Raw genomic sequence first — 25,941 nt, forward strand, 5'->3', positions numbered from 1 at the left:
GAGGATGGGGGCCTGGCAGGGGTGAGCAGAGACTTGGGGGGCACTGAAGCTTCATCTTTGATTCCTTCCTCAGGCCCCCAACATTGTCCCTCCCACCAGTCCATCATCTGGACTGCATTTCTTTTTCCTTTTTTTTTTTTAGAGACAGGGTCTTGCCCTGTCACTCAGGCTAGAGTGCAGTGGCACGATCATGGCTCACTGCAGCCTGGAACTCTTGTGCTCAAGCGACCCTCTAGCTTCAGCCTCCAGAGTAGCTGGGCCCACAGGCACACGCCACCACCATGCCTGGCTAATTTTTGTGTTTTTTGTAGACACGGGGGTCTTCCTATGTTGCCTAGGCTCGTCTCAAACTTCTGGACTCAAGTGATCCGGCCGCCTGGCCTCCCAAAATGTTAGGATTACAGGCATGAGCCACCACACCTGGCATATTTCACGTTTTAAGTGTCTCTTAAAGGTGTCTTTTTTTTTTTTTATTTGAGACGGAGTCTCGCACTGTCGCCCAGACTGGAGTGCAATGGCACGATCTTGGCTCACTGCAACCTCCACCTCCCGAGTTCAAGCGATTCTCCTGCCTCAGCCTCCCGAGTAGCTGGGATTACAGGTGCCCACCACCACGCCCAGCTAATTTTTTGTATTTTCAGTAGAGACGGGGTTTCATTATGTTGGCCAGGCTGGTCTCGAACTCCTGACCTCATGATCTGCCTTGACCTCCTAAAGTGTTCTTTTTTAGACGGTGTCTCACTCTGTTGCCCAGGCTGTAGTGCAGTGGCATGATCTTGGCTCACTGCCACCTTCGCCTCCTGGGTTCAAGCGATTTCTGGTTAATTTTGTTTTGTTTTGTTTTGTTTTGTTTCGTAGAGATAGGGTTTCGCCATGTGGGCCAGGCTGGTCTCAAACTCCTGACCTCAGGTGATCTTCTCGCCTTGGCCTCCCAAAGTGCTGGGATTACAGGTGTGAGCCACCTCACCCAGCGAAGGTGTCCCTTTTCTTGGGCCCAGACCCCATCTCCAGCACCTCCAAACCCTCAGTGCTGACCTCCGGAAGCTCTCCCACTGCCCTCTGGGAAAGCACCACTGAGGACCCAGCTTCATCGCTCCAAGAACCCTCTGGCTCCACTCAGCCGCCTGTAGCTCCCGAAGCCCCCATGTCCCTCTGACCCCCGCGGTCTTGTCCAGTGCCTGGAGAACTCTTGCTCCCGCCTCCTGCACGTGGTCGCCCAAGCTTCACTCCTCAGGTGAAAAGACCAGATACCAGCCCCTTGGAGAGCCGTCCCTGTGCCCCTGGACTGGTTGGGCACGACCTTCATGTCCCAGCATTTGACCTGGTTTGGTTAGTTGGGTGTCTCCACCCCTTCACCTGTTTTGTGCCTGGCACAGAGCAGCCCTCGATGTTTGCTGAATGAATGCATGAATAAATGTGTGCATGAATGAATGGAGGGAGGGAGGGAGGGAGGGCTTGCAGTCTACACTCCAAGCTGAAATATGATCAAATGGAGCCATCACAGGTTTTCTGATGAGGGGAGTGTCAAGCACTGAGCTCTGGATCCAGCTTTGGCTGGGGAGTGGGGTGGGTCCTTGAAGATCTCTCAAGGACACTGAACACTTCCCAGCAGCCAGAGGCTCCAGGCTGGAGGAAGGAAAGTCCAGAGTGTGGCCCCTCGGATGGCAAGATCCCCAGGGAGCCCCTGAGGCAGGTGGGCGGGTCATCAATGAATAGAGAACACGTGTCCCTCAATGTCCATTGCTCCTGTTGGCCTCAGTAGTAGAATCCCTGTTCATAACGGAGCCCATGGCTGTCCAATGGAGACTCATCTTCCAGACTTCCTTGCTGCTATGTGGGGCTGTGCAACCCAGGCTGGCCATAAAGGAGTGAGCAGAAGTGATTTGGGTGAATCCTGGGGAGCTTCTTTATGCTAGGGCTGGAATGTGGACACAATGGCTGGAGCACAAGCAGCCACCTTGGGCCATGAGGCAGAATCCAGCTGATGACAGTGCAAAGCAATGATGTAGAAGGAGCTGGGGTTCCTGAAGAATGTGTGACATTGTTCTACCAGACCTGAATGGTGTCTCTCCAGAGACAGAGCTAAACCTCCATTTTGCTTAAGCCTCTAGTAATATCTGAATGTAATCTTCACTAACACCCCAGGATTCATTTCTTCCTTTAAAAAAATTAATGGTTTTTCAGCCAGCCGTTGTGGCTCAAGCCTGTAATCCCAGCAGTTTGGGAGGCCGAGGCAGGCGGGTCACCTGAGGTCAGGAGTTCGAGACCAGCCTGGCCAACATGGTGAAACCCTGTCTCTACTAAAAATACAAAAAATAGCCAGGTGTTGTGGTGTGCACCCGTAATCCTAGCTACTCAGGAGGATGAGTCAGGAGAATCACTTGAACCCAGGAGGAGGAGGTTGCAGTGAGCTGAGATCAGACCACTGCACTCCAGCCTAAGCAACAGGGCGAGACTCTGTCTCAAAAAAAAAAAAAAAAGAAAACCATCAGATGATGAGACAGGCAAGGAAGAAAAAGGGATGCAGCAGGAGGGGATAGATGGGCATGGAGGGGTCACAGAGGTGAAAGGAAGCGAGGAGTTGGGTGCAGTGGTTCCTGCCTGTAATCCCGGCACTTTGGGAGGTTGAGGCAAGTGGATCGCTTGAGGTCAGGAGTTCGAGACCAGCCTGGCCAGCATGGTGAAACTTGATGTTTCTACTAAAAATACCAAAATTAGCCGGGAGTGGTGGTGGGTGCCTGTAGAACCAACTACTTGAGAGGCTGAGGCAGGAGAATCGTGTGAACCCGTGAGGTGGAGGTTGCAGTGAGCTGAGATCACACCACTGCACTCCCAGCCTGGATGACAGAGCAAGACCGTGTCCCCCCAATAAAGAAAGCGAGGGCCCAAGCCATGTAAAAAGCTGCAGGAAAGGAGATACCGGGCAGCGGGCTCAGCACAGGCAAAGGCCCTGGGGTGGGAATGTGCTCAGTGGGCTCCAGGAACAGCAGGAAGTAGGTGCGCTGCAGGGAGACTGAGTGAGGGGCTGTTGCTGCTGGGGAGAGGGGGAGGTGAAAGGGGCCACGTGGAGCCTTGTGAGAAGGGTGGATTTCACTCCGAAGGCAAAACGGAGCAGGAAGAGTTGTCACTCTCGGGAAAGAGTAGGAGATGGTGACAGCCCCAGGCAGAACCGTCCATGTGGGGTCCCTGCGCTGGCTGCTCAATTTCCCTTCACTTCTCAGCCCCGTGCCTGCCACTCTGGGGGCCACGGCCACCTGCCCTCACCCAGGCCCACAGCTGAGCTTCCAGTCAGCGCTCTTTGCTGTTTACCAACCTCCTTCCGCTCAGGCCCCATCCCACTTCCTCACTCTCATATCTGAGTGGCCCGCCGGGACAAGACGTTGAAGGAAACTTCACTTTCTGTGGTTTCGGCTCCACTCTCACCCCACACAGCCGCCTCTGTGCAGGTTTCAATTCCCACCTCCTGCTCAGCCGGGTGCCTCCTCTGGATCCCCCTACAGAAGCTTGCACGTGGCTGGGCAGCCCCCATGCACCCACCAGCCTCCCACACTGTCGTCCCTGGGGCCCAGAGAAAGCTGAAGGGTGGGCCATGAGCAGATGCATTCTGGGAAAATGTGCAGGAGCCCAGCACATGGAGACTAGACTCTCTGGTGCTTTCAAGGCTCTAAGCAGGTCTGCAGCGTGGCCGAATGCAGTGCTTCGCCCTGTCAGTGCAGTTGGAGCTCAGCAGAGGGTTGACTTATGTCCCCCAAAGGACATGTCTACGTCCTGACCCAGGAAACTCGGCATGTGACCTTATTTGGAATACTCATTTGGTATCTTGAGATGAAACCATCCTGGGTGCAAGGCGATCCTAAATCCAATGAGAGGTGTCCTTATAAGAAAAGAGGGCTGGGCACAGTGGTTCATGCCTGTAATCCCAACATTTTGGGAGGCTGAGGCTGGAGGATCGCTTATCTCAGGGGTTTGAGACCAACCTGGGCAACATACCAAGGCCCTGTCTCTACAAAAAATTTTTACAAGTAGCCAGGCGTGGTGGTGCGCATCTGTAGTGCCAGCTACTTGGGAGGCTGAGCTGAGAGGATCGCTTTAGCCCAGGAGATGGAGGCTGCAGTGAGCTGTGATTGTACCACTGCACTCCAGCCTGGGTGACAGAGCGAGACCCTGTCTCAAAAAAATAAATAAATAGGAGGAGAGAACACACAAGAGGTAGAAGTCCAAGTGAAGACAAGGAGAGACTGGAGTGACACGGCCACAAGCTAAGAAATGCCAAGGACAGGAGAGGCCTGGGATGGGCTCTGCCTCAGAGCCTCCAGAGGGAACCAGCCCTGCTGCCACCTTGACCTTGGACTTCTGATCTCTATAGCTAAGACAGAATACATTTGTTTTGTTTCATTTTAAGATGGAATTTCTCTCTTGTTGCCCAGGCTGGAGTGCAATGGCACAATCTTGGCTCACTGCAACCTCTGCCTCCCGGGTTCAAGCAATTCTCCTGTCTCAGCCTCCCAAGTAGCTGGGATTACAGGCGCATGCCACCACACCCAGCTAATTTTTGTATTTTCAGTAGAGATAGGGTTTTGCCATATTGATCAGGCTGGTTTCGAACTCCTGACCTCGGGTGATCTGCCCACCTCAGCCTCCCAAAGTGCTGAGATTACAGGCATGAGCCACCGTGCCCATCTTTTTTTTTTTTTTTTTTTTCCTTGAGACAAGAGTCTCGCTCTGTCACCCAGGGTGGAGTGCAGTGGCGAGATCTCAGCTCACTGCAACCTCCGCCTCCCCGGTTCAAGCGATCATTGTGCCTCAGCCTCCCAAGTAGCTGGGACTACAGGTGCACACCACTATGCCCGGCTAATTTTTTTCTTTTTCTTTCTTTTTGAGACAGAGTCTCGCCCCGTCACCCAGGCTGGAGTACAGGGGTGCAATCACAGCTCACTGCAACCTTTGCCTCCCAGGTTCAAGCGATTCTCCTGTCTCAGCCTCCCGAGTAGCTGGGACTACAGGCATGTGCCACCACGCCTGGCTAATTTTTTTTTTTTTTTTGAGACGGAGTCTTGCTCTGTCGCCCAGGCTGGAGTGCAGTGGCGCGATCTCGGCTCACTGCAAGCTCCGCCTCCCAGGTTCACGCCATTCTCCTGCCTCAGCCTCGTGAGTAGCTGGGACTACAGACGCCCGCCACCATGCCTGGCTAATTTTTTGTATTTTTAGTAGAGACGGGGTTTCACCGTGTTAGCCAGGATGGTCTCGATCTCCTGACCTCGTGATCCGCCTGCCTCGGCCTCCTAAAGTGCTGGGATTACAGGCGTGAGCCACCGTGCCCGGCCTCGCCCAGCTAATTTTTTTTTTTTTTTTTTTTTTTTTTTTTTTTTTTTTTTTGAGATGGAGTCTCGCTCTGTCTCCCAGGCTGGAGTGCAGTGGTGCGATCTCGGCTCACTGCAAGCTTCGCCTCCTGGGTTTTACACCATTCTCCTGCCTCAGCCTCCTGAGTAGCTGGGACTACAGGCGTGCACCACCTACATCCGACTAATTTTTAAAATATTTTTAGTAGAGACGGGGTTTCACCGTGTTAGCCAGGATGGTCCCCAACTCCTGACCTCATGATCTGCCCGCCTCGGCCTCCCAAAGTGCTGGGATTACAGGCGTGAGCCACCGCGCCCAGCTAATTTTTGTATTTTTAGTAGAGATGAGATTTCACTATGTTGGCCAGGCTAGTCTCGAACTCCTGACCTCAAGTGATTTGCCCACCTCATCCTCCCAAAGTGCTGGGATGACAGGTGTGAGCCACCGTGCCCAGCCTGTTGTCTTAAGAAATTCATCCATGGTGGCTATGCCCCAGGGGAGTAGGCCCCACCTTCCTCCCCACAGATGAGGGCTGTGGATTAGAACCGGGGCCAGGGCACCCCCAGGCCTGCTGCCATCAAACACCGCGAGACAGTGCAGACTTCCAGCAACGCTCCTTTTAATATCTGGATGTCCAGAGCCACAGCCTGTGTGTTGAGCCCCGGGCTGTTGGCTTCCAGCAGCAGCACCACGTGGTTTTTTGAAAGGAGAGCCCGGAGAGTGGCAGCCAGCAGGGGCCCAGCCCCTTGGGCCGCGTGCCTGGTCCCAGCTGCAGCGTCCCTCTGGCCAGCTACAAAGTGGAATGCTTCTCGAAGGGTATGGTCAGGAGGCGGGCGGCCGCCTCGTCCAAGAACCAGCACAGTTTCCCGGTGTGGGGCTGGACCAGGGCGGCGGGCAGCGGGTTTTCCTCCTGGTCCTCCAAAATGCGCTGCAGAAGAGGGCAGAAGAGTAAGGCCCCGCCCGCGGCCCAGGCGCCGCCCCTCGGCACTCTCCTGGCTCCCCAACCAAGGATAAATAAGACTCTTGTATCTTCAAAATGTGACAATGCCCAGCTCAGCTGTCCTAGTGCCAAACAGCAGGGACAAGAGTCCCTTCCTTTCTATCCACTTTAACTATTTTTATTTATTTATTTTGAGATGGAGTCTCACTCTGTCGCCCAGGCTGGAGTGCAGTGGTGCGATCTTGGCTCACTGCAACCTCTGCCTCCCGGTTTCTGGCGATTCTTCTGCCTCAGCCTCCCGAGTAGCTGGGATTACAGGCAAGTGCCACCACGCTCGGCTAACTTTTTTCTTTTTTTTTTTTTTTGAGACGAAGTCTCGATCTTGTCCCCCAGGCTGGAGTGTGATGGCGTGATGGTGCGATCTTGGCTCACTGCAACTTCCGCCTCCTGGCTTCAAGCAATTCTCCTGCCTCGGCCCCCCCAAGTAGCTGGGATTACAGGCGCCTCCCACTACACCCGGCTAAATTTTTTGTTTTTAGTAGAGACAGTTTCATCATGTTGGCCAGGCTGGTCTAGAACTCCTGACCTCAGGTGATCCACCCGCCTAGGCCTCCCAAATGTTGGGATTACAGGTGTGAGCCACCGTGCCCGGCCTAATTTTTTATATTTTTAGTAGACACGGGGTTTCACCATATTAGCCAGGCTGGTCTTGAACTCCCGCGTTGAGCCACCATGCTCAGTCCACTGTAACTATTTTTATTTTTTTTTTTGAGACAAGGTCTTGCACTGTCATCCAGGCTGGAGTACAGTGACGGCATCAAGGCTCACTGCAGCCTCAATCTCTGAGGCTCAAGCGATCCTCTTGCCTCAGTCTGCTAAGTATCTGGGACCACAGGCACGTGGCACCCATGCCCAGCTAATTTTTTATTTTTTGTAGAGACAGGGTCTTGCTATGTTGCCCAGACTAGTCTCAAACTCCTAGACTCAAGCAATCCTCCTGCCTCAGCCTCCCAAAGTGCAGGCATGAGCCACTGTGCCTGGTCTGTAACTGTTTTAATACTGCAGTTGACACCCTTTTTCAGCAAAAGACCAGAATCAATAGATTAAGCTCTGCAGACCATCCAGTCTCTGTTGCAACCACTCAGCTCTGCAGTTCTGGCCCCAGAGCAGCTGCAGACAATACATACATAAGCGGGTGTGGCTATGTTCCAATAAAACTTTTCTGGGCCGGGTGCGGTGGTTCATGCCTGTAATCCCAGCACTTTGGGAGGCTGAGGGGGGTGGATCACTTGAGGTTAGGAGTTTGAGACCAGCCTGGCCAACATGGTGAAACCCTGTCTTTACTAAAAATACAAAAATTAGCTGGGTGTGATGGCAGGTGCCTGTAATCCCAGCTACTCGGGAGGCTGAGGCAGGAGGATCACTTGAGGTTAGGAGTTTGAGACCAGCCTGGCCAACATGGTGAAACCCTGTCTTTACTAAAAATACAAAAATTAGCTGGGTGTGGTGGCAGGTGCCTGTAATCCCAGCTACTTGGGAGGCTGAGGCAGAAGAACCACTTGAACCTGGGAGGTAGAGATTGCAGTGAGCTGAGGTCACATCACTGCACTCCAGCCTTGGCGACAGACGGAGACTCTGTCTCAACAATACCAAAAAGCAAATAAATAAATAAAAATATATTTCCAGTTTCTTCTGTAGTTGTTGGTCTTTTCAACGAAGGCAACTAAAACCTTTTTAATTATTTAGTTTATTTTTAATGCTGTGATGAATTTGTATTTTCCTAAAGTACTTTACATAACAGTACCTTTTATTTTATTCATAATACCACGTGATTTTTTTTTCTCTTGATTAGCCTTGTCAGGAGCTTGTCTATCTTTTAGATCTACTTACCATTAAAGTTTAAAATATATTAACCGACTCATTAATTTCTGATTTTAATTTCACTAAGTCCTGCCACTGACTTTTGTAGATATACATTATTGTCCTTTTTCTAATTCTACAGGAAAGCACTTGATTTATTTCAATGGTTTGCTACTTAATAATTTTTTTCTTTTTTTTTTTTTTCTTGAGACAGAGTCTCACTCTGCATCCCAGGCCAGAGTGCAATGGTGCGATCTCGGTTCACTGCAAGCTCTGCCTCTCAGGTTCACGCCATTCTCCTGCCTCAGCCTCATGAGTAGCTGGGATTACAGGTGCCCACCACCATGCCTGGCTAATTTTTTTGTATTTTTAGTAGAGAGAGAGTTTCACTGTGTTAGCCAGGATGGTCTCGATCTCCTGACCTCGTGATCCACCCACCTCGGCCTCCCAAAGTGCTGGGATTACAGGCGTGAGCCACCGTGCCCAGCCAATAATTTTTTAAAAATGCATTTGAATGCTATTAATTTACCTCTGAATGCAGCTTTGGTCTCATCTCATCAATTTCATTTCATGCCAGTTAATACCTAACTAGCCTTTAATTGCAATTTTCTGGTTTTTTTTTTTTTCCTTTTTTTCTAATTGCAATTTCAAGTTACCTTTCAACCCAAGAATGACTGAGTTTTCTTCAGATCTGATGCTTCAGCACAATAATGTCTGGGGCCATTTTCTGTCCCTGGGACCCACATGCCTATGAACTTCCCGGGACTAGAACCCTCAGCTGTTACCTTCAGAACAGCTGCCTTGCCTTCTCCGGTTGCCACAAAGATGACAGTTCGTGCTGCATTCAGGACAGGTAGTGTGAGGGTCACACGCTGTGGCGGTGGCTTCGGGGAGTCACTGATGGGAGCCACAATCTTCTCCCGCTCCTTGGGGAGGAAGCCCAGGGATGGAGGCAGAAGGACAATGTCACTTCGGCTTCTTGGACACTTACACATACCAGGCCTGGTCTAGCCACCGTTCCATCCCATCCTACTAACAATCCCATGGTGGGTAGTTTAAGGTCCTTGTTTTAAGGGGTTCAACTGAGACCTGGAAGGGTTGAGCCCAGCAGGCAGGTACGTTGGTGGAGGCTGACTTGAACCCCGGCTCTAGACACCCCACCCCGCAGGTGGCCCACCCTCTGGAAGTCCCAGATATTAGAGACTGGGCTCAGGACTAGGGTGGAACCCCGCATCGGTGTGCTCACCTGGAGGAGGGGGTGGTCTGGGAAGAGTGAGCAGGTGTGACCATCGGGGCCCACTCCCAGGATCAGCAGGTCGAAAACCGGGATGGAGTCCCCTTGGAATGCCTGGGCGTGGGGAGAAGACAGCCTTGAGAGGTTGTAGGTGGCAGGGGCAGGGGAGACTCAGAGGACACAGAGACAGTTGTCAGATAAAAAAAATACAAGTAGCTGTGGCTGGGTGCGGTGGCTCACACCTGAAATCCCAGCACTTTGGGAGGCCGAGGTGGGCGGATCACGAGGTCAGTTCAAGACCAGCCTGGCCAACATGATGAAACCCCGTCTCTACTAAAAATACAAAAATTAGCCAGGCATGGTGGCAGGCGCCTGTAGTCCTAGCTACTTGGGAGGCTGAGGCAGGATAATCACTTGAGCCCGGGAGGCAGAGGTTGCAGTGAGCTGAGATTGCATCACGGCACTCCAGCCTAGGTGACAGAGTGACAGAGTGGGACTCCATCTCAAAAAAAAAAAAAAAAAAAAAGGCCCGCAGTGGCTCACACCTGTAATCCCAGCACTTTGGAGGCCGAGGCAGATCACGAGGTCAGGAGATCGAGACCATCCTGGCTAACACGGTGAAATCCCGTCTCTACTAAAAAAATACAAAAAAATTAGCCAGGCGTGGTGGCAGGCGCCTGTAGTCCCAGCTATTCGGGAGGCTGAGGCAGGAGAATGGCGTGAACATGGGAGGCGGAGCTTGCAGTGAGCCATGATCACGCCACTGCACTCCAGCCTGGACGACAGAGCAAGACTCCGTCTTAAAAAAAAAAAAAAAAAAAAAAAAAAGAAATACAAGTAGCTGTAATGCAGGAAACAGTGCTCAATGTACTCAACATAGCCTGTGATCAAAGCCATACCCATCATATTTCCCCAAGATGTGAGGACCCAGGCCTGTTACCTGGGCAACAGAGGCCAGGTGGCCTTCAGGCTCCCCAGGACAGGGCTGTGGCCTTGAAGAGGGGATTCCTCAAAGGGATCTGCCAGTGATCCCTGGGGCAGTTCCTGCTGGTGACAATCAGAAGGCCGTTCTGTTGCCCAGAGTGTGGCCACTTCGTGGATGTGACTCCCTTGCGGCTGCTCCTCGGGGCTCACCTGTCTCAGCTTCTTGGCGTAGTCCTCAGCCGCCTCCTCCACAGGCAGCTCGGGGTTAATGGTGATCACCTGGCTTTCTGGGATCGGCAATCTGGAGAGAAGATGCGTCTGCAGCCAACAGAGGGACAATGTCACCAACAGACCACCTGGATCCTCCAGGGAGGTTATGACAGTACCGTCATAACACTCATTTACAGATGGGGAGACTGAGGCATGGGGAGGCTGGTGCATTTGTGCAAGGTCCTTCAGTTGGTGAGTGACACTTTGGTTGGTGAGTCACCTCTGGAATGCTGGAAGCCAGGATCCTGAGCCCTGGGTGACGCCGCCTCTCAGGGCAGAGGAGGTTCAAGGGCAAGAGGGAGCCCTGCTGCTCTTGGGGGGCTGGACAGGAGGGTGGCCCCCTCCTGGGTGAATCGGGATCATGGTGGTTCCAGTGGGGGCCAGCATTCCAACAGGAGTCTTTCAATTCCGTTGTATTTGAGGGGTTTCCTGGCCATAGCCTGCACCTGTCTAGCCAGCCCATTGTCCTGTTTCAAAGCCTCCAGGGTCCCACGGCCCTTGGGATAAAACTCAGCCCCTCACCACCCTCCACGGAGAAGGGTGACCTTCTCCATCCCCACCCTCCCTCCTAAGGCTGCCTGGGAAACTCATATACATCCCTCAGGCCACCTCCTCTGAGCAGCCACCCCCGCCTGCACCTGCCCCACTACAGGGAGTGGGGGCCAGCCTTGCCCAGGCCCAGCACTTGTGGCCAGCGCACAGTAGATGCCCTGGCCTGTCAATGGTGGAGTAGTTGGAAGCAGATTTAACTCAAAAGCACTTGGATCAAGGAGAAAGCTGCAGCCCTATCCCACTGAGATGCGCCCCAGGGGCCCTGATCTGCTCTGAGATGGCGTCCATGTCTCGGTGCCTCGTGTTTGTGCAGAGTCTAGCTCAGTGAGCTGAGGCAATGCTAAGGTGAGCCACGAAGTAAACGCAGGGGCTGACTGCCCGGAATGTTGACCTGAGGAGTATGAGCTCCACACTGAGGGCAGTGGGGAGCCAAGGAGGGTGTGTGAGCTGGGGAGGGACACAATCGTATCCATAGTTGGAAAGACCACTCTGCTTTGTCCAAGGTCCCTGTGTTAGTCTATGCAGGCTGCTATCACAAAATACCATAAACTTGAGGCTTATAAACACCAGAAAATGGCCAGGCATGGTGGCTCACGGCTGTAATCCCAGCACTTTGGGAGGCTGACGTGCGACAATCGGTTGAGCCCAGGAGTTTGAGACCAGCCTGGGCAACATAGTGAGACTTCATATTTACCTAAAATAAAAAATTAGCGGCCTGGCATGGTGGCTCATGCCTGTAATCCCAGCACTTTGGGAGGCCAAAGTGGGCGGATCACCTGAGGTCAGGAGTTTGAGACCAGCCTGACCAACATGGAGAAAGCCCATCTCTACTAAAAATAAAAAATTAGCTGGGCGTGGTGGTGAATGCCTGTAATCCCAGCTCCTTGGGAGACTGAGGCAGGAGAATCACTTGAACCTGGGAGGCGGAGGTTGTGGTGAGCCGAGATCGCGCCATTGCACTCCAGCCTGAGCAACAAGGGCCAAACTCCGACTCAAAAAAAAAAAAAAAAAAAAAATTAGCTGGGCCTGGTGGTGCACACCTGTAGTACCAGGTACTGAGGAGGCTGAGGCAGGAGGATTGATAGAGCCCGGAGTTGAAGGCTGCAGTAAGCCATGATCGTGCCTCTGCACTCCAGTCTGGGCAACATAGCAAGATCCTATCTCAAAAAAAGAAAGAAAAGGAAAGGAAAAGAGAAGAAAGTATAGGAAGGGAAGAAGGAAGGGAGGGAGGGAGGTAGGGAGGGAGGGAAGGAAGGAAGGAAGGAAATAGGGTCTTTGCAGATGTAATTAGTTAAGAACAAGTCATAGTGGATTAGTGTGCGCCCTAAATCCAATGACTGGCGTCCATATATAAGATGAGAAGACACACAGAATCCGAGAAGGCCATGTGCAGACAGAGACAGGAATTGGAATGGTGTGACCCCAAGCCAAGGAACGCCCAGAGCCCCCAGAAGATGGAGGAGAAAATGAAGGATCCCCCCAAAGAGCTTTCAGATGGGGCGTGACTCCACCAACACCTTGATTTCAGACTTCTGGCCTCCAAAACGGTGAGAGAATAAATTCCTGTGGCTTTAAGCCACTCAGTTTGTGGTCATTTGTTATGTAGCCCTAGGGAACCAATATGATTCCCCTCACAGAGAACAGGCAGAAGGAGCAAGTCCTGGCTTCAGGTTTGTTCCCATCACACAGCCTTGGCCTTGGCTGAGCCCTCTTGCCATAGCTTGACCATGGCCAGCTCCTGCACATGCTCCAGCTCTCAGCTCAAATGGCACCTTCTCAGGACCCCCCACCCCATAGCCCTTGACAAATGCTCACTCCCTATTCCCTAGCACTCTGCAGCATTTCACAATTATTTGAGACAGTCTCAAATGTCGCCCAGGCTGGAGTGCAGTGGCATGATCTCAGCTCACTGCAACCTCCGCCTCCTGGATTCAAGCGATTCTCGTGCCTCAGCCTCCCCTGTAGCTGGGATTACAGGCGTGCGCCACCATACCCAGCTAATTTTTGTTATTTTTAGTAGAGACGGGGTCTCGCCATGTTGGCCAGGCTGGTCTCCAACACCTGACCTCAGGTGATCCGCCATCCTTGGCCTCCCAAAGTGCTGGGATTACAGGTATGAGCCACCACACCCGGCCAAAAACCCGCTTTTTTTTTTTTTCTTTAAGACAGTCTCGCTCTGTTGCCCAGGCTGGAGTCTAATGGCATGATCTCGGCTCACTGATCATTCCTCACTCCTGCCTCAGCCTCCCGAGTAGCTGGGATTACAGGCGCGCACCACCACGCCTGGCTAATTTTTGTATTTTTAGTAGAGACAGGTTTCACCATGTTGGTCAGGGTGGTCTCAAACTCCTGACCTCGTGATCCGCCCACCTCAGCCTCCCAAAGTGCTGGAATTACAAGCGTGAGCCTCCGCACATAGCCAATTTTTGTATTTTTTGTAGTAGAGACAGGGTTTTGCCACGTTGGCCAGGCTGGTCTCGAAATCCTGACCTCAGGTGATCTACTCACCTCGGCCTCCCAAAGTGCTGGGATTACAGGCGTGAGCCACCGCGCCCGGCCAAAACTTTTTAATGATGCTCTTGGAAAACACACACAAGAAGGCGGAAGTTAAATGTGTACCCAACTACGAAGTCAGATGAGGAAGTGTCACACCCTGGCTGCCCCTCTGGTCACTAGATGCCTTGGGCAGGTAAGCTCGCCTCTTCTGGCCTCAGTTTCTCCATCTGTGAAATGCGTGTAACATCTCATAGGCTGTGGTACGGATTCATGAATTGATGCATATAAAGCGTTCAGTAAGCCTTTTCTCTTAATAAAAAACCCACAAAACCATCACCAGCTCAAGATTCTATGCAAAGAGAAGACGACACACCCAGCATGGGGTGTCCCTTGACGCTGCCAGGCTCAGGTGACTTGAGGTTCCTGGCCTTTGAGCCCGCCCCTCCCACTCTTCCCTCGGCCAGGCCAAGGCTCCTCCAAGCCTCAGTTTCCCTGTCTGTAAAAAGAGCGCGTTCCTCTGATTCTATAGAATCTTGAGGCTCAAAGCCAAAGATAAACAGCCTGGAAGCAGAACCATCAGAGCGGCAAAGCCGCGCAGGGATCCCCGAGAACTCGCTGGGGTTAAGAGAACAGGACCCTGAGACTCAGGCTCTACACCTGATTCCTCGTGCCCCCGTCCGCTAAGGGGCTGAGTTACGGGCATCGTTTGACATGGGCCACTCGGATTCCCTTCCAGGCCCTTGCCCGTGCCGTTCCCTCTGCCTGGCCACCAGATGAACCATGAAGACGGACTGCAAGTAGACCATTTCTAGCCCTGCCCAGATAAAGGCAGATGGCGCAGTGAGGTCCTGCGCGACCCACTGTAGGCGGGGTTCAGGCGGCGGGCGAGCCCTGCGGGCAAGACCCCCAGCGGCCCCCGTAGTCGAGGTGAAGGCAGTGGGCGTGGCCATCTCGGCATGACCCCCAGTTGCCCTCGTAGCCAAGTGCAACCGGCGGGCGCGGCCCTCTTGGCATGACCCCCAGCGGCCCACGTAGCCGAGGTGCAGGCAGTGGGCACGGCCCTCTTGGCATGATACCCAGTGGCCCCCGTAGCCGAGGTGCAGGCAGTGGGCGCGGCCCTCTCGGCGTGACTCCCAGCGGCCCCCGTAGCCAAGGTGCAGACAGTGGGCGCGGCCCTCTCGGCATGGCCCCCGGCGGCCTCCGTAGCCGGGGTGTAGGCGGTGGCTGTGGCCCTCTCGGCGTGACCCCCGGCGGCCCCCGTAGCTCTCACCCGGTAGAGGCCGTACGTGCTCTCGGCGTGATCGAAGGGCACGAGGCGCTCGTCGCAGAAGCCCAGCGTCCAGCGCGCTAAGCTGGCTGGCCCGGCAGGGGCGACGGCGGCGGGCAGCTCGCGGGCTAGCATCGAGACAAGGCTCCCGCCCGAGAGGCCAAGCGCGAAACGGGCGCGGGCCCCCGCCAGGCAGCATGCTGCGCGCTGGGCCACCAGCTGCGCGAGCGATGCACCCAGCTCCTGGGGGCTCGAGAACACCGAGATGAGGCCCGGGGCCGGCGCGGCCATGGCGAGGGCGGCTGCGGGGAGGAGGAAGCGCTCCCTACGGCCGCTAGTACGCCTGCGCAAGGGCCGGCCCTGCCGCTGGGTTTCGAGTACTTTGGGCGATTGTCTCTGGCACATGCGCAGTGAGGCAATTGAAGCACCGCGAAGGTCGGGCTGTCGGTCCGGCCGTCGGTCCGGCCCTACCCATTGAATCTTTGCCTGCTGTGCCTGAGTCGAAGTGAGCTCGGGAGGCCAGTGCCCGAATGCTCAACCTTGCGGTATCAGGGAAGACCGGAGAGGGGAGCTGAAGAAGAGGACGTCGTATCGAGGCGGCAGGAATTTTCTGAAGGAGGGCGTATTTTGGCGAGTTTTAAAATTCCTGCACCGCCGGGCGCGGTGGCTCACGCCTATAATCCCAACACTTTGGGAGGCCGAGGCGGGCGGATCACGAGGTCAGGAGATCGAGACCATCCTGGCTAACACGGTGAAACCCCGTCTCTACTAAAAACACAAAAAATTAGCCAGGCGTGGTGGCGGGCGCCTGTAGTCCCAACTACTCGGGAGGCTGAGGCAGGAGAATCGCTTGAACCCGGGTGGCGGAGGTTGCAGTGAGCCAAGATCGTGCCACTGCACTCCAGCTTGGGCGAGAGAGCGAGACTCCATCTCAAAAAAAAGTACGGGATGAAAATATGCTTGTTGAATTTTTTTTTTTTTTTTTTTTTTTTTTTTTTTTTTTTTTTTTACTTGTTCCGGAAGGACGGGCTCTTGCTATATGGTCTAGGCTGGTCTTGAACCCCTGGGCTCAAGCGATCTTCCCGCCTCGGCCTCCCGAAGTGGTAGCATTCAGGCGAAAGCCACTGCGCCTGGCCATGCTTGTTGAATTTTTTTAAGCTAACGCTCCTAGTGTGCTGTTGTGTCCCTCTGAGTGCCCAGAAAAGCCTCCGATCGAGTTGTTGCCTGGACAGAGGGCTGGAAGGGGAAGAAGGCCTGGTGGGCCTGGGGAGGCTGGGCCACTTCTGAGAGTGGGACATTTCAGTGATGTGTGTAAGCGCAGTTCAACTAACACAGGTAGTGGATTTTAAAATCAGTAGCAAATTAAGAAAACAATTCCATTTACCATAGCATCATAAAGAATAAAGTAGGCATAAATTTAATAAAAGAAGTACAAGACTGTACTTCTTGAGAGCTGTAGCTGGGCTTGGTGGCTCACAGCTGTAATCCCAGCACGTTGGGAAGCCAAGGCTGGATCTGGTGGCAGCTGCCTATGGTCCCAGCTACTTGGGAGGCTGTGGTGGGAGGATCACTTGAGCCCAGGAGGCTAAGGCTGCAGTGAGCTGTGTTCTTGCCACTCCACTCCAGCCTGGGCAATAGAGTGAGACCCTGTCTCGAAACAAGCGAAAGAACTAAAACTTTGCTGAAAAAAAAAAATTAAAGATGATCTAAATAAATGGTAAGACATTCTATGTTCATAGATTGGAAAGTATAATATTGTTAAGATGGCAGTACTCCACAAATTGGTCTACAAATGCAATGTAATCCCTTTCAAATTTACAATGTCTTTGTTGAAATTGACAAATTGATCCTAAAATTCATCATAAATTGCAAATGGCCCCCAAATAGCCAAAACAATCTTGAATAAAATAGGACTCATACTTTCTCATTTCAAACTTAATAAAAAGGTACAGTAATCAAAATTGTGGTATTGGCATAAGGATAGACATACAAATAAATGAGTGGAACTGATGCAGAAATAAACCTATGCATATATGGTCAACTCATCTTTGGCAACGGTGCCAGGACTATTCAGAAAGGAGGGCTGGGCGTGGTGGCTCACGCCTGCAATTCCAGCACTTTGGGAGACCAAGGCGGGTGGATCACCTGAGGTCGGGAGTTCAAGACCAGCCTGACCAACATGGAGAAACCCTGTCTCTACTAAAAATACAAAACCTCAGCTGGGCGTGGTGGCACATGCCTGTAATCTCAGCTACTCGGGAGGTGGAGGCAGGAGAATGGCTTGAACCCCGGAGGCGGAGGTTGTGGTGAGCTGAGATCACACCATTGCACTCTAGCGTGGGCAACGAGCAAAACTCTGTCTCAAAAAAAAGGAATAGGCCAGGCGTGGTGCCTCACGCCTGTAATCCCAACACTTTGGCAGGCCGAGGTAGGCGGATCACCTGAGGCCAGGAGTTCGAGACCAGCCTCTCAAATGAAGTAGAAACCCCATCTCTACTAAAAATACAAAAATTAGCCAGGCGTAGTAGCTCATGCCTGTAATCCCAGCTACTCGGGAGTCTGAGGCAGGAGAATGGCTTGAACCCGGGAGGCAGAGGTTGCAGTGAGCCAAGATTGCGCCACGGCACTCCAGCCTGGGCGACAGAACAGGACTCCCTCTTAAACAAACAAATAAATAGGCCGGGTGCGGTGGCTTACACCTGTAATGCCAGCACTTTGAGAGGCCGAGGCCAGTGGATCACAAGGTCAGGAGATCATGACCATCCTGGCTAACGGTGAAACCCCGTCTCTAGTAAAAATACAAATTAGCCAGGTGTGGTGGCAGGCGCCTGTGGTCCCAGCTACCTGGGAGGCTGAGGCAGGAGAATGGCGTGAACCTGGGAGAAGGAGCTTGCAGTGAGCCATGATCGTGCCACTGCACTCCAGCCTGGGCAACAGAGCTAGACTCCGTCTCAAAACAAGAAAGAAAGAAAACTCAAAAAGTCTATTAATTAATAAGAAAAACTAACAGAGTTCAAGCCCAAGAGTCATTGGGATTATTTTCTGGCCAACTCGGAGGGAACTTCCTAGACACTGTTGCAGCTAGAGGCTTTGGAACAAGAAAGTTCACTGGGCCACTGTCTCACCTGGAGCCCCTGGCAATGAGTCCATTCCCCTTCTTGTGCCTCAGTTTCTGCATCTGTACAGTGGGGACCATGGTGACACTTCCTGAGGTGGTTGCGAGGTTGGAGAGAGATTAGTCAGAATTCACTTGCCCAGCTGGGTGCTGTGGCTCACACCTGTAATTCCAGCACTTTGAGAGGCCAAGGTGGGTGGATCACCTGAGGTCAGGAGTTCGAGACCAGCCTGGCCAACATGGTGAAACCCTGTCTCTACTAAAAATACAAAAATGAGCTGGGTGTAGTGGCACGTGCCTGCAATCCCAGGTACTCAGGAGGCTGAGGCAGGAGAATTGCTTGAACCCGGGAGGCGGAGGCTGCAGTAAGTCAGATTGTGCCACTGCACTCCAGCGTGGATGACAGAGCAAGACTCCATCTCAAAACAAAAAAAACAAAAAATTCACTTGCTCATCTGCACACAAGGGTTACCCCCTCAGTGCCCTCTCCCAGCAAATGCTCTGTCACCTCCTGTCCCCTGAGGTAGAGACAACAAACAGGATGCCAACATTATGATACCGGGGGTGGGGGGGAGAGCAGAGGTGAGAGTCAGTTGAGAGTACAGTAGTCCCCGCTTATTCAAAGTTTCTCTTTCTGAGGTTTCCACAGTTCAAACATATTAAATGGAAAATTCCAGAAATAAGCAATTCATAAGTTTTAAATTGCGTGCTGTTCTGAGGAGCATGATGAAATCTCAGACTGCCTTGCTCCATCCCTCTCTGTCCCGCCCAGTGTCATGAATCACCCCTTTGTCCAGCAGATCCATGCTGGAGACACCACTCCCGCCATGCCCACTCATTTGTCACTTAGTAGCCTCCTGGTTATGAGATCGAAAAACCAGTATAAACTGGGCATAGTGACTCACACCTGTAATCCCAGCACTTTGGGAGGCCGAGGCAGGAGGATGGCTTGAGCCCAGGAGTTCAAGACCAGCCTGGGCAATACAGTGGGACCTCATCTCTGCAAACAAATCAAAAAATTAGCTGGGCGTGATGGTGCACATCTGTAGTCTCAGCCACGCAGGAGGCTGATGGAGGATTGCTTGAGTGTGGGAGGTCAAGGCTGCAGTGAGCTATGATCATGCCACTGTACTCAGGCCTGGGCAGCAGAATAAGACCTTGTCTTAAAAATAAATAAATTAGGCCGGGTGCGGTGGCTCACGCCTGTAATCCCAGCACTTTGGGAGGCCGAGGAGGGCGGATCACGAGGTCAGGAGATCGAGACCATCCTGGCTTAACACGGTGAAACCCCGTCTCTACTAAAAATACAAAAAAATTAGCCGGGCGTGGTGGCGGGCGCCTGTAGTCCCAGCTACTCGGGAGGCTGAGGCAGGAGAATGGCGTGAACCCGGGAGGGAGGCAGAGCTTGCAGTGAGCTGAGATCGTGCCACTGCACTCCAGCCTGGGAGACAGCAGGACTCCGTCTCAAAAATAAATAAATAATTAAATTAAATTAAAATTAGAGAGGGAGGAAAGGATGAAGGAAAGGAAGGGAGGGAGGGAGGAAAGGAAAGAAAAAGAAGGAAAGAAAGGAAGAAAGAAAAGAAACGAAACATATTTAGGGCTCAGTATTACGGTCAGTTTCAGGCATCCACTTGGGGTCTTGGAACATATCCCCCAGGGATTGGGAGGAATACTGTATAGACTCCTGGGCTTGGAGTCCTGGGTTCAAATCCCAGCTCAGACGGCCACCCCAGCAGGCCTAGCGACTTTCACCCAGAGCTCTCACACCAGCCGGCCTGTACATGGAAGAGGACACTCCCAGGGCAGCCACAGGTGCCAGGACACACTGTGATCTGAGCCATCTTGCAACACCTGCAGGAACCCACAGGCAGATTGGATCCTCCCCTGCAACCACAGAGGCCAACGCGGGCCTGTGAGGCCCAGAGGCTGCAGGGAGGTGCCTCCCCCTCGGCAGGCCAGCGAGAGGGCCAACCCGAGTGCCCCTGCCCCAAGGTCCTTTCGGTCTTGCAAATGGGGCCGCATAGTACAGGGTCCCGCCTTTTTCTTTTCTTTACTTTTCTTTTTTTTTTTGAGACAAAGTCTCGCTCTGTCACCCAGGATGGGGTTCAGTGGCACCATCTTGGCTCACTGCAACCTCCACCTCCTGGGCTCAAGCAATTCTCCTGCCTCTCAGCCTCCGGGGTAACTGGGATTACAGGTGCGCACCACCACGCCTGGCTACTTTTTGTATTTTCTTTCTTTCTTTCTTTTCTTTCTTTTCTTCTTTCCTTCCTTCCTTCCTTCCTCCCTCCCTCCCTTTCTCCTACACCACCATGCCGGGCTACTTTTTGTATTTCCTCCCTCCCTCCCTCTCTCTCCCTCTTTCCCTCCCTCCCTCCCTCCATTTTGAACCAGAGTCTCGCTCTGCCACCCAGGCTGGAGTGCACTGTAACCTCTGCCTCCTAGGTTCCAGCAATTCTCCTGCCTCAGCCTCCCGAGTAGCTGGAATTACAGGCATGAGCCACCACGCCCAGCTAATTATTTTGTTTGTATTTTTAGTAGAGAGCGTTTCACCATGTTGGCCAGGCTGGTCTTGAACTCCTGGGCTCAAGTGATTCACCCACCTCAGCCTCCCAAAGTGCTGGGATTGCAGGCATGAGCCACTATGCCCGGCTGGCCAAGTCCTGTCTTCTGAAACTCAGCAAGGGTTCTGTGCCACGTAGGGACACTCAATGAATGGGCTCCCAGCAGGCACCAGACGGTCTTCAGGTTTATTTCTTAAATCAATTAGGAAATAAAACCACAGTGCCCAGGAAAGTTCACATGAGATGCCACGGTGTCTCTCGCCATGGCCCCACCACTCCAGGGACCAGGGCGTGCTGCTGGAGGGAGGACAGACGGACAGGCGGCCTGGGTGGCCAGCCCCAGAAAGGCTGGCATGGATGTCCGAGATGAGCCACCAGCGAAGCCAATAGGGATGTCTGGGCCGTCCTGGTGAGATTGTCTGGGACATCGCCACCGACACAGTGTCAGAGCCATCAGTGGGGACATCGGAGGGGCCACCACCAGGTGGGGGATATTCAACAGGCTAGAACCCCTGAGGCTTGAGAGGCCAACCCCCGGCAGGAGACCTGCCCTGACCCCTCTGCTGCCTCTCCTGTGGGACCCTCCAGTAGCCACACCAGATGAGGACACCCAAGAGGCTCCCAGGACAGGAAGCACCCGGCTGGGCAGCCACGCAGTGCAGGGTTCAGGGCCCTCCAGCAGGAGCTCCATGGAGATGGCTAAATGGGGACATCAAGGCAGGGCCCGACAGTGGCAACATCCAAGTGGTCACAGTCAATTCCGGAAGCTTTCAGGGCATCGAGAGGGGAAGGTGGGGCTGGGGAAATGTGACAGGAACAGGGAAGTGCAAAAGGCAATTGGCCTAGCCTGGGAGATGTTTCCAGTTGGCCTGCCCCCCCCCCCCCCCCCGCCGCCCCCAGGCTCCATTCAGCAGGGAGGGCGGAGGGCCTGCTTGGAAATCACATGGAGCTGCAGCATCTGGAACCCAACAGCCGCAGGAGGATCGGGGCTCCGTAAGGCACAGCCGAGAGGGAGGTGGGGAGGCCCCAGTCCGAGTCCAGGGCCCAGGGGAGATGATTCATGCAGTCCCCGAGAGCAGCTGGGCCCTGCACAAGATGCAGCTCCCAGGACACTCGTGTTCCACTCTCGGCAGGAGAGGACAGGAAAAAAGGAAAGGCCGGGCCGGTGGCTCACGCCTGTAATCCCAGCACTCTGGGAGGCCGAGGCCAGGGGATCACCTGAGGTCAGGAGTTCAAGACCAGCCTGACCAACATGGTGAAACCCCGTCTCTACTAAAAATATAAAAATTAGCTGGACGTGGTGGCAGGTGCCTGTAATCCCAGCTACTCAGGAGGTTGAGGTGGGAGGATCACTTGAACCCCAGGAGGCAGAGGTTGCAGTGAGCCAAGATCCCACCACTGCACTCTAGCCTGGGCAGCAGGGTGAGACTCTGTCTCAGAAAAAAGAAAAGGAAGAGTTAAGGCCAGACAGGCACAGAGATGGAAGGAGACAGAGGCTGAAAAGCAGGGAGAGGAGGCAGGCACAGGGGCACCAAGGCAGCAGAGAGGCACGGGTTCCTCTGTGGTTCCAGTTTCTCAGTCCAGGATGGGCCCTGCCAGGTACAGCTCGGCCAGGTGGGTGTGTAGTAGGCGGCCACCCCTGGGCAGGGCTGTCTGGCTCAAGCCGGCCTCTCCCACCAGGCCCAGAGTTTCTGGCCAGTAGAGGAACAGCTTCAGAGGGAGAAGGCGCCCGAGCAGATGCGAGTGTAGACTGCCTCGTTTAAGGGCAGGTAGTGGCCCTGCTTCAGGTCCAGGAAGAAGAGCCGGTCCGAGGTCTGGCGCGGGTCAAAGCCCTCTCGCTGCAGCCTCGTCTTCTGGATCTTGAAGGTGCCTATAGTGGGGATGGGGGGCAGATAAGGGCTGAGCAGGTGGCTTCTGGGAAGCCTCAACTCAACGTCCTCTCCTGCACCTCTGGGCCTTCCCACAGGCTGTCCCCTGGGCAGGAATGTTCTTCCCCATTTTGCCTGCCTGATTCCCCCTTGTCTGTCAGATCCTGGCTTCATGCCCCCTCCTCCAGGGAGGCCTCCCTGACCACTCCTCAGAGCAAGAAAATGTGTACCCTGCCTGGTCATGTGTCCATTCCCCACACGACAGGCAGGGCTGTGTCTGTTATGCAGTGGATAAGAGTTTAGCAACTTACATCCTGTGGGCCAAATTTGGCCCTCCACCTGTTTTTCTAAATAAAGTTTTATTGGGGCCGGGCACAAGAACGGCTCATGCCTATAATCTCAGTACTTTGGGAGGCCAAGGCAGGAGGGTCGCTTGAGCCCAGGAGTTTGAGACCAGCCTGGGCAACATAGTGAGACTCTGTCTCTACAAAAACAATTTTTTTTTTTTTTTGAGACATAGTCTTGCTCTGTCACCCAGGGTGGAGTGCAATGGTGCGATCTCAGCTCAACGCAATCTCCACATCCTGGGTTCAAGTGATTCTCCTGCCTCAGCCTCCCAAGTAGCTGGGATTATAGGCGTGCACCACCACGCCCGGCTAATTTTTGTAATTTTAGTAGAGACAGGGTTTCACTATGTTGGCCAGGCTGGTCTTGAACTCCTGACCTCAAGTGATCTGCCCGCCTTGGCCTCTCAAAGTGCTGGGATTACAGGCAGCCACCGCACCTGGCCAACAATTTTTTTTTTTTTAATTAGCTGGGTGTCATGGCACGTGCGTGTAGTTCCAGCTACTTGGGAGGCTGAGGTGGGAGAATCACTTGAGCCCAGGAGGAGAAGGCTGCAGTAAACTATGATTGCATTATTGCATTCCAGCCTGGGCAACAGCAAGATCTTGTCTCAAAAAATAAATAAAAATTTAGAAATAAAGTTTTATTGGCACACAGCCATGCCCATTCATTTGCACATTGTCTACGGCTGCTTTTGCACAAGAATAGCAGCATTGAATAGCAATCGAGGCTGTATGACCTGCAAAGCCAAAAATGTTAACTATCTGGTCCTTTAAGAAAAAGTTTGCCTGAGCCCAGGGCTGCGAGACCAGCCTGGGCAACACAGTGAGACCCTGATATAATTTGGCTGTGTCCCCACCCAAATCTCATCTTGAATTGTAGCTCCCATAATTCCCACGTGTTGTGGGAGGGACCCGGTGGAGGTAGTTGAATCATGGGGGTGGGTCTTTCCCATGCTGTTCTCGTGATAGTGAAGGGGTCTCATGAGATTTGATGGTTTTATTTGGTGGTTTTTAAAGAGGAGTTCCCCTGCACACACACTCTTGCCCTCCACCATGTAAAAAGTCTCCTTTGCTTTTCCTTCGTCTTCTGCCATGATTGTGAGGCCACCCCAGCCATGTGGAACTGTGAGTCCATTAAACCTCTTTCCTTTATAAATTACCCAGTCTCGGATATGCCTTTATTAGCAGCATGAGAACGGACTAATACAGACCCCATCTCTATAAAAAATCAAAAAAATTAGTCAGGCGTGATGGTGCCTGCCTGTAGTCCTAGCTACTCCAGAGACTGAGGTGGGAGGATCATTTGAACCCAGGAGGCCGAGGCTGCAGTGAGCTATGATAGTGCCACTGCATGCCAGCCTGGGCAACAGAGTAAGACCCTGTCTCAAACAAACAAAAAAAAAAACGAAAGAAAAAGAAAAGATACACCGAGGCCGGGTGCAATGGCTCATGTGTGTAATCCCAGCACTTTGGGAGGCCGAGGCAGGTGGATCACTTGAGGTCAGGAGTTCAAGACCAGCCTGGCCAATATGGTGAAACTCCATCTCTACTGAAAATACAAAAAAATTAGCTGGGCATGGTGGTGCACACCTGCAATCCCAGCTATTCAGGAGGCTGAGGCAGGAGAATCGCTTGAACTCAGGAGGTAGAGGTTGCAATGAGCCAAGATCGCGCCACTGCACTCCAGCCTGGGTGACAGAGCAAGACTCCATCTCAAAAAAAAAAAAAAAAAAAAATACACTGACTATTTCAGAATGCTTAGTGGAAGTGGAAGTGAGGAATGGAAATAAATAACTACTAAAATAAAACAGCAGAAGGGACCTGCGTAAGCCACAGTGCTAGCTGGCTGTGAACCCTTGTGTCAGTCTCAGGACAGTCTCCTGAACTAGGATGAATAAATAAATGGTTTGGATACGGTTTGTTTGTCCACACCAAAAATCATGTTGAAATTATTATTATTATTATTTTGAGACATTGTCTCACTCTGTCACCCAGGCTGGAGTGCAGTGGCCTGATCTCGGCTCACTGCAACCTCTGCCTCCCAGGTTCAAGCAATTCTCCTGCCTCAGCCTCCTGAGTAGCTGGGACTACAAGCGCATGCCACCATGACTGGCTGACTTTTTGTATTTTTAGTAGAGACACAGTTTCACCATGTTGGCCAGGCTGGTCTCGAACTCCTGACCTCAGGTGATCCACCTGCCTCGGCCTCCCAAAGTGCTGGGATTACAGGCGTGAGCCACCGCACCTGGCCAGGTTTTTTTTTTTTTTTTTTTTTTTTTTTTTTTTTGAGACAGAGTCTCGCTCTATCGCCCAGGCTGGAGTGCAGTGGCACGATCTCGGCTCACTGCAAACTCCGCCTCCCAAGTTCATGCCATTCTCCTGCCTTAGCCTCCCAAGTAGCTGGGACTATAGGCACTCGCCACCGTGCCCGGCTAATTTTTTGTATTTTTAGTAGAGACAGGGTTTCACTGTGTTAGCCAGGATGGTCTCGATCTCCTGACCTCGTGATCTGCCCGCCTCGGCCTCCCAAAGTGCTGGGATTACAGGCGTGAGCCACCGTGCCCAGCCCCGGCCAGGTATTCTTTTAGAGCAACACGAAATGGACCAAGACACGAATCAACAGACACATTGATGGATGAAGAGAGAGGTTGGAGTGGGGGAGACTCGCACCTGTGGTGTCCACCTGGGGCAGGAGGCGCAGGAAGATGGGCCTGGCATAGGGTGCCAGCACCTTCTGCAGCTCCTGGTATATCACGTTGGGGTCCAGCAGGCTGTGGGGGTCTGCGACGGCCGCCATCCCTGCCTTACCCTCCACTCCTGGAGGCAGAGGCTCAGCTGAGGACACCACGCCTCTCATCCGCCCCACCAGCAGGACCAGATACACTGTCAAGCAGTAGCCCCTGGTCTGTAATCTCCAGTCTCTCCCAACCTGGGATGACATTTATGGAAGCAGCCACACATTTTATGGAGCTCCTGCTTGGCTCATTGAAGCCGTAAGACAGGTGGGCTTTCACGATCCCATTTTCTGGGTGACAAAACTGAGGCTCAACATCACTCAGGTGAACTGGCTCCAGATCCAGTGCTTCCTCCTGGGCTGCCATGAGCAGTTGTCCAGGTTGTGCACTGCCCAAAGGCGCCTGTACTTCTAAGCCCCTTTTGGC

General features: G+C 53.0%; 2 protein-coding genes across 7 annotated transcripts in view; both read right to left on the reverse strand.

Annotated features, from left to right (window-relative positions):
* Positions 1-5,942: 5,942 nt before the first annotated feature.
* Positions 5,943-15,315, reverse strand: PGLS (6-phosphogluconolactonase). The gene is made up of 5 exons (XM_030820469.1): positions 14,887-15,315; positions 10,509-10,616; positions 9,387-9,488; positions 8,926-9,066; positions 5,943-6,268 (listed from the first exon to the last, which is right to left on the reverse strand). Exons 1-5 carry the CDS (start codon positions 15,286-15,288, stop codon positions 6,131-6,133), a joined length of 891 nt encoding a protein of 296 aa, XP_030676329.1. The 5' UTR covers positions 15,289-15,315; the 3' UTR covers positions 5,943-6,130.
* A 5,422-nt stretch (positions 15,316-20,737) lies between these two features.
* SLC27A1 (solute carrier family 27 member 1) overlaps positions 20,738-25,941 on the reverse strand; it is a 35,825-nt gene continuing 30,621 nt past the window's right edge. For all 6 annotated transcript variants that reach the window (XM_030820470.1, XM_030820473.1, XM_030820471.1 and 3 more), the window contains 2 exons: positions 25,451-25,597; positions 20,738-22,435 (listed from right to left, as the gene is read on the reverse strand). In XM_030820470.1, coding sequence (XP_030676330.1) covers positions 22,278-22,435; positions 25,451-25,597 — 305 coding nt within the window. In that variant the 3' untranslated portion in view covers positions 20,738-22,277. The remainder of the gene's footprint in view (positions 22,436-25,450; positions 25,598-25,941) is intronic.

This window comes from Nomascus leucogenys, chromosome 10 (genome assembly GCF_006542625.1).
Source record: "Nomascus leucogenys isolate Asia chromosome 10, Asia_NLE_v1, whole genome shotgun sequence".
Classification (NCBI taxonomy): domain Eukaryota; kingdom Metazoa; phylum Chordata; class Mammalia; order Primates; family Hylobatidae; genus Nomascus; species Nomascus leucogenys.

Excerpts from the sequence above, each read along its gene's own strand:
- PGLS (XM_030820469.1), bottom strand. The coding sequence starts at position 15,288 with ATGTGCCAGAGACAATCGCCCAAAGTACTCGAAACCCAGCGGCAGGGC. Across the intron at positions 9,489-10,508 it reads ACGCCAAGAAGCTGAGACAG|GCATTCCAAGGGGACTCCAT; the intron begins GTGAGCCCCGAG and ends CCCCACGCCCAG. Across the intron at positions 9,067-9,386 it reads CAGACCACCCCCTCCTCCAG|GAGCGGGAGAAGATTGTGGC; the intron begins GTGAGCACACCG and ends TTCCTCCCCAAG.